This window comes from Astatotilapia calliptera, chromosome 10, assembly GCF_900246225.1.
Source record: "Astatotilapia calliptera chromosome 10, fAstCal1.2, whole genome shotgun sequence".
Classification (NCBI taxonomy): Eukaryota; Metazoa; Chordata; class Actinopteri; order Cichliformes; family Cichlidae; genus Astatotilapia; species Astatotilapia calliptera.
Genome location: NC_039311.1, coordinates 32531370 through 32539504, shown reverse-complemented (window position 1 = coordinate 32539504; position 8135 = coordinate 32531370). Strand labels below are relative to the sequence as shown.

The 8135-nt window shown below is 44.0% G+C and overlaps 1 protein-coding gene across 1 annotated transcript in view; it reads left to right on the top strand.

Moving 5' to 3' along the window:
- Positions 1-1438: 1438 nt before the first annotated feature.
- The window catches only part of serpinf1 (serpin peptidase inhibitor, clade F (alpha-2 antiplasmin, pigment epithelium derived factor), member 1), a 7810-nt gene continuing 1113 nt past the window's right edge, over positions 1439-8135 (top strand). Inside the window, exons 1-6 of the mRNA XM_026181288.1 lie at positions 1439-2457; positions 4615-4675; positions 5492-5687; positions 6075-6230; positions 6936-7139; positions 7568-7707. Of these exons, the coding sequence (XP_026037073.1) occupies positions 4616-4675; positions 5492-5687; positions 6075-6230; positions 6936-7139; positions 7568-7707 (756 nt within the window). The 5' untranslated portion in view covers positions 1439-2457; position 4615. The remainder of the gene's footprint in view (positions 2458-4614; positions 4676-5491; positions 5688-6074; positions 6231-6935; positions 7140-7567; positions 7708-8135) is intronic.

The window sequence follows — 8135 nt, the reverse complement described above, 5'->3', positions numbered from 1 at the left end:
CGTGCATGGTCAAAGTTCAAAGTTGAACTTTTCTAGGTAGCGGTGAGTGCGGTGCATACTGCATCTGATATGAAAGTGCATTTAGAATTACAGCAGAGGAAGCGCCTGGTGTTCACAAGTTATTGTAGATTAACAAAAAATACAGATGCAGGAATCGGTTGTTCCAAAAAGTTCATGCAAAAACTTTTAACAATGACATTTTAAAACATTTTAGGTTTCTGATGAAGTGTTCAGTGACTGCTGGTACATTTCAGAGCTTTACACAAAAATTCATAAAAGTTGTTTGATACAAAAAAAAAAAAACGTTTTCCACAAAATTGTGCATCATGAATGTTGTTTTCTTACAGAAGTTTCATTTTTAGTGTGTTGATTTTATTTTAAGAGATGAAGTGGAATAAACAAAAAAGCTAACACACCTGTTACACAGTAAAAATTACCCACACACACTCAGAATGTATAATTCACATTTTATCATGAAATAACCTGCAGATGATTTTTTGTACAATGCCTGTATGCTGCAGGTTTCAAAGGTTTAATGTACTTCGTACTTTAACAGCCACTTTCTGTGTATGCAGCTTTGAACAGACCTGAAAGAATGAATGTTGGCATAGTTTCAAAATCTGGCTTACGTCTCTTGTGCATCTTAATGATGTTTCCTGTAGTTTACAGGTTACTTTAAAGTAATCCGTCAGTCGTTCTGTTGTCTCAAAACACAGAAACAGATTTTTTCAGAAATTTAACTTAATCAACATCCAGTGTGAGTGACAGAACAAAGGAGAAGTAATGTAGCAGGCTCACAGTTTAGCGGAGGCAGTTAGTCACACACTGTACAGTTTTTATAGATCATTAGTTTCCCTATCAATGCTAGCGAGAGCATTCTCATTCTCAATGCGTAACATACCGATGATTTGTCACAGAGGTACCCTTCTGCATCCTTATGAGACGCTCCGGATCCTCTTTTGAATCCAACAGAATGCCGCTCACGGCTCTAACACGCGCTTGAGCAGAGTTTCCAGTCCTCCAATCCAGCCCTAACCATAACCATAACTTTAACTGTATCAGTGTTTTGCAAAGGGATTCGGGATCAGAATGTAAAACACTTTTACATGTATGGATCCATTGGCTCTCATGCCTTTGGACATGTAACATACCTACGATTTGTCACATAGCATCAGTATGTTATATGTTGTGGTGCTAGCAGCCACATTAGCCACACTAACAGGGTTTTCTTATTGCTGTCATTGACTCGCTGCATTGTCAGGTCACAGAAGTGCAAAGTCAAGACTCTGTATAACAAACAGGCCGCAATGATTTGATATCAGATGTTGAAAGAGAGACATTGCATGAAAAATATTATCGACACTAAAAGTTGGGATGGTGGCAAAAAATAAATAAATAAATGAAAGATGCTGGAAAAGAAACAAAAGTAACAAGTAAAGAAATGGATGGATGGGCAGCCAATCAGGTTCATTTTCAGTAGGTCAGTAGACAGTCCATTAATCTACAAAAAACTGCATCTAAACATCTACAAATACAGCTACAGAGTAGTGCTCATCAACGTTAACAGTGAAAACTGAACATCTGATCAGAGTATATTATATCATCGAAAGATTTGAACAATCTGGAGAAATCTCTTTACGCACAGGATGAGGCTGAAAATCACTGGCTGCCCATGACCTTCAGGCGCTCAGCAGCACTGTGCAGAAACAATGAATTTAATAAACCAAAATAAAACAACAGTGGGACATGTAGTAGAATAAAGACAGCCAGATCAGTCACAGGTCAAGAAGGTGCTTTAACCAAAGTTTGAGGGTTTGATCAGGAACAGATGACAGATTTTTATCTGCTAGCAGGACCTCACATCTCCAAATAAAGTTCCCACGTGTGGGATTAATAAAGGTTATCTTATCTTAACTTAAAAACAGTGGTGGAGATATGTCACATCCTGGACGACAGCAGTGTTCAGATAATATAACTGACAGTTTTCATTCTTTTGATTCAAATGCACTCTGGGTAAAAGGGGCGGAGCATGAACACCTCCAGGTTTTTTTTATGTAGATGCAAACTTTGTGTTTGAACAGCACTTGGACCACAAACAGGCACAAGAACGTGCACAGAGACGTGTGGAGGCCAGAAACCATCGGGTGGTGTCACATGATCACATACATCTTTCATCTACAGTCTTTGCTTCGTGTCAGCTGATTTCTCTGAAACACTCCTGAGCTGTTGTTTCTTTGTGTTCTCTCAAAACTTCAGTTATTTTAAGGTGCTTACACTTTTTATTAAATACCAGAATTTTTTAAGCTTCGTTTTTTTCTGGATCTGTGCGCGCTCCCGCTGCCTCTGCTGGCAGCAGCTGGATGCGCGCTGCTGAGGGTGCCGAGACAAGAGGCGTCAGCGGGGTGGAAGACTCACTTTCTGAGCTGGCAGGGACGCTGATCGACGTGGAGCAGAGAGGTGAGTGACTCTCGCTGCACTAGATGCATTTCTGCGCTTTTTACGCACACATTTGAACTTTTTTTTTTTTTGCATTGTTTTATTTGCGCCAGCTGGTATAAAAAGTGTAAAACTTGGACGTATTCGTAGCAGCGCAGCTCAGACATGAAGCACAGGGAGGTTTTCTGCAGAATTCAAAACGCTTTGATTCAGACTTTGTGAAAAACTTGCTGTTTCTCAGACACGCTGCGTTTTTCCTCCTGTTCAGCAGCCAGTCTGGGCTTTTCCACTCAGCAGGTTATATAAGAGCAGCAGGTCAGAGTCACTAAAACCAAGTAAACGATCATCAGCTTCGGTCTGTAAGGACATTTTTAATTTTTCTAAATTCTCATTGTTCGGATAAAACGGATGATTTTTAATAAGTTTGCAGGTTTGAAGATATTTGGGGTTGTAAAGAATTTCGTGCCAAGAAAAACATTTCACTGTGGAATATATTCAGGTTAGTGACCTGGACTTTAAAAATCCCTGATGTGATATCAAAGAGTTCACAAACAGCCAATGAAGAAACTTTCCAGTGAGGACCGGAGACAAGTCAGTGCAGGAACGGGAGCGCGCTGAGTCAGCTGGTCTGCAGGGGCGGGGGGATTAGCGCGCGAGCACACACACACACACACACACACACACACACACACACACACACACACACACACACACACACACAGTAGTCCAGGATGAGACGTCAACGACGTCACCTCTCTGCACTCGTTTACACTGACGTGTGTCGTTCTGCAGAAACACTGTTGTGTATCTCGGGGCGCGTGCGCAGGTATTCTTATCCACGCACTAAAGGGACAAATCATTAGGTACAGCTCACCCAGCCCTCAGTGCTGCTGCATTTTGATGCATCTCAATCATCCAGGAAAGTAAATCTCCAAAAGTTGATTCTTCATCTGGACGTAGCGCTTTGTGGGAGATCTTATACACAGGACATTTGCATGATGACTGAAACCAGCCCTGACCTCACAGGTTATGTAACAAACTCTGACCTGACCTCCTTCAGTGGGCTGGTTTCAGTCATCATGCAAATGTCCTGTGTATAAGATCTCCCACAAAGCGCTACGTCCAGATGAAGAATCAACTTTTGGAGATCTCTGCTGCAGTTTTCATTAACCCTGACCTCGGACTCACGGGCTCGAGCTTCCTGTCACTCCCTGTCTCACATCTCCAAGAAACCAGTTTGAGATGATCTGAAAGATTTTTTTATTTCTCTCATAAACGTTTAAACGATCTAACTGACGACATGTTATCTCTGAGTTTATGAAGCTGTAGGAAAGAAAAGATGAGACACACTGCGACGATCAGGAGGTTAAAGAAGAAGAAAGCATCTGGGTTTTCCATCAGGCCTGTGGTTTGTGGGTGTGTGTGTGTGTGTGTGTGGTTTTAGGTTCAAATGACAGACCTCTGTTTATGTAAAAGCTCGAGCACCAGGTCCAGATGTGTGTGGAACAAAGCAGGCCGTGTGTGTGTGTGTTCCTGTCTAGCTATCTTTGTGAGGACCAAAATCTGCATCCTACTATACTTGTGAGAACCAGCAGTCACTTGTGAGGACACGCACACACCGGTCCTCACAAGTTTGAAGCCTTTTTGAGGCTCAAAATGTGGTTTTAGTGTCAGGGTTACAATTAGGTTATGGTCAGGTTTAGGGTCAGGGGCTAGAGAAAGCATTATGTCACTGAAGGTCCTCACTAAGACAGCTGAACGGGGTTGTGTGTGTCAGACTTACTCTTTCATGAACGCTGAGCTCAGACCTGAGATCATGATTTGTGTCCCGATGAGCAGCTCAGAGTTTGTTACATAACCTGCTATAAACTTCACAGAGTTTCCACAGCTCGGAGGTTTTCTGGCTCTGACTCTAATCTTTGTCTTTGAATTGTGTCTTTGTTTTGGATAATTTCGTCTCTGTAGCCTCTGTGGCGGCTGAACTTGTTTTCTGTACTCGTCCTCTGGACTTGGTTTGGCTCAGCCTTTCTTTGCACTTATGGAGAAATTAGGGGCGTTTGGTTTGGCGCAGAGGGTATCCCTGCCTGAGGAACAACAGCTGTGTGATGAAATATGGTTCATTTCCTTCACTGTTTGAGGAAATGTGTGAAAACTTGTTTCCTTTTGTTTGGATTTCAGGATGAAGGGAACGACTTTCCTGCTGCTGTTTGGAGTCGTGCTGAGCTTCTGTGACGCTCAGGTATCAACATCAGCCATCTGCACATATTTTCTATTCTTCTGCTTCCTCAGTTATGTAATTTACATCCCCAGAGCCAAAACGCTGGAGCCACAGACAGTAAAAAAGATGGATGTATCCAACGTCACCCCACCCACTGGTTTGATTTATGAAGCCTCGAGGTGAGCGTCTTCGCTCTCTCCTATTCTCACTGTAAAGCCGCACACTGATTGGCTAACTAATCTAAACCACGAGACAGACTTAAAATGAGCGAACGCGCCCATAAAGTGTCAGACGTCTCTGCAGCGCAGTCCCTCTGCAGACAGTCGCCCCCTGGTGGCCTTTAGAAAGAGCGCAGATTTCAGATACCTTTACTGGAAGCTACATCCATCTTTAATCAGTCTGTGGCTCGGACTTTGAATTTTAAAACATGTTTGAATTTGATGGCAGCAACATGGCTTAAAAAGCTGCGACATCAACAACACGAAGATGAAACATTGGTGGAAAATCTCAGAGCTGATGAGGTAATTTAGTGATGTGACTGTGTGTAAAAATACCACCTCACCATGCCCTCAAGGACGAGCTTTGACGCTTCAGGGTAGATCAATGAAGACGTGGTTTGACAAACATTAGAATGGTTTCTGGGTTTTTCCAGAGGTGGCTGCACAGGCTGAGACCACCCTCAGTTCAAAAAGATGGTTTATGGTTTATGAGCAACATTTGCTGCCATCCACATGATGTTTGCTTCAGAGGAGCCCTGTCTGTCTGAGAGTTATCGGTGGCACGAAGTTTTAAAAGTTCAGTTAATCATGAAATCTTTCCATCATTGGTCCGTTGCAGTCTGACACCGGCGGCGAGGAGGCAGCCGGAGAGGAGGAACACATGGAGCTCTTCACGACTCCGACTACAAAGATGGGTGCTGCCACCTCCGACTTCGGTTACAACCTTTTCCGCATCCTGGCGAGCCGCGACGCTTCCACCAACGTCTTCCTGTCCCCGCTCAGCGTGTCCGAGGCGCTGACTCAGCTGTCCATGGGTGAAGACACAAACACACAAACTTAGTCCAAACCTGAGCTTCGGCTTTAGTGTTGGTACGAGCTCAGAGGCCAGACTGGCTCAAGGTCATTCTGTTTGCTGCTCCCAAAAACACCGTCAGTGTCACGGGACCAGTTTTGTTTTTTCTACTTCTGTCTGTTTTCGTACTTCCACAATTAGTTTTCCTCTGTTCACTTTCAACTAAGCTAAGATTGTACAAAAGCGCCACCGTGTGGAGGAGGTGGACACAAGGGCCTTAGTGGAGAATATTAATTTAAAAACAGAGACATTCTTACAGTAAAAGTGATGCCCACGTCTGTTTCTCTAGTGAATAAAACAGTTGTGTCAGAGGTTTGTGACCTTAACACAAGCCCTCCTGTCCCTCTAGGAGGATCTGAGCATGCTCAGAGGCAGCTGTACAGGGCCCTGAGGTACCACACCCTGCAGGACCCTCAGCTCCACAACACCCTGAAGGACATGCTGGCCTCAGTCAGGACGGCGGGGAAAGGCCTGAGTACCGCTGCACGCCTGTACCTGGCGAGACGTGAGTTCACGTTGGGGTTGAGATGGAGTCTAAACATCAGCTGTGACTTTGCAGCTAAACCAAAACAACAGAACACAAATTCAGCTCATTTCTTTTCTATGTCCTGCGTCAAGTTTTCATTCCTACTCCACCGAAGGAGCTTAGCATGATTTATAAAAACAAAAGGTCTTATTTATTTGATGTGTTACACAGAAACTTCAAAAAGGCCAATGAAAGGTGCAGTTGTAGTCCTGTACTGCCTCTTTAGGGACCTTATCCATTAAACCCAACATTTCTGGTTGGCTTTCTTCTGGAAGCCCGCTGAGGGGCAGCGTCTGGTGCGTGAGCCGGACCCGATGACCATAGAAAAAAAAAGTGTTTGGCTCAGTTGTGTTTCAACCTTCTGGTAGAAATGTGAGGAGAAAAAGTCAACGTGAGCAATAAAACCATCAGAAGCCTAAAAAGGATTTTGGTGTTTAGTTGTTAAGAAGACATTGCAGTTTCATCAGATGCAGCCAAGTGAGCTAAGCACCTTCACCTTATCTTACACCGTAATTTAATGTTTGAAATGTTTGGACTGAAATTTGTGACTGAGACAATAAACTCTTCATGAACTTGTTTACAGAGGTGAGCTGGAGTAAAGGAGCCAGGTGGAACTGGTGGTTGCTCGCTGTCTCTGTGTTTGAGTCTTTACTGTGAGATCCTAATGTTCTCTCATGTTGTCAGGACTTCGTTTGAAGCAGGAGTTCTTTGGTCTTGTGGAGCAGCAGTATGGAGTTCGCCCCAAGGCGCTGCTGGGAGGATCCAAAGATGTGAAAGAAATCAACGATTGGGTGTCTCAGCAGACGGGCGGGAAGGTACAGCGCTTTCTGACCAAGCCCCTCCCTCGTGCCGCCGGCATGAGCATTGTGAGCGCCGCCTACTTTAAAGGTACGTCTTCAGCTCTGCAGACACAGATATCTACGAATTAGTTAGAATTATCATATAAATAAAATCCATACGGTGATTCAGTGATCAATATTACTTATCAGATAACTGTAAGAGTTTTTTCCAAAATGCTCGTGTATGGGTTTATGTGTAGGTGAAGTGATCGGCTCACATGTTCAACGCACCTGAACTTTGGGGCACCTGACTAAAGTTTTTAGGAATGAGACTAACTCAGAGAGCTGACTATAGACCGATCGCTGCTACAAAGTGACCTTTATCTGTTTAGCGAATCTTGGAAAAGATGAAACAAATTCAAAGTGTATGGTTGTGTATCCATGCCACTGAAACCATGAACAGGTTCTGACAAGTGACTGATCCTCAAAGTAAGTTTCAGCCATGATGAATAATGGGTTAGTTTCCTGTCCTAACAGGGAAGTGGACGACTCGGTTCGCTCAGAGTGGAGGGCTGGAAAACTTTCAGGTGGATGGCGCAGCACCTGTGCGCGTTCCCATGATGCAACAGGATAACTACCCAGTGAAGATGGGGGTTGACTCGGACTTAGGCTGCACGGTGAGCGTGATGAATAGCTTTAAACGGAAGCAGGTTATTATCCAGTTTCATTTAAATGGTAAATGGCCTGTATTTATATAGCGCTTTACATAGCCAGTCATCCACCCATTCACACACACATTCACACACACAGGTGATGGCAGCTACATTGTAGCCACAGCCACCCTGGGGCGCACTGACAGAGGCGAGGCTGCCGGACACTGGCGCCACCGGGCCCTCTGACCACCACCAGTAGGCAACGGGTGAAGTGTCTTGCCCAAGGACATTTATACAAATTTAAATGGACTTTACTGATAATGCAAAAGAATCCCATTTTTTACGAAGGAAAAAATGATACAGGGTTGATATTTATTACTAAAAACAAAGGCAGAGAGGAAAACGCTGCTGAGCTCCCGATGATGGCAGAGCAGATCTAACAGAGCCATTCT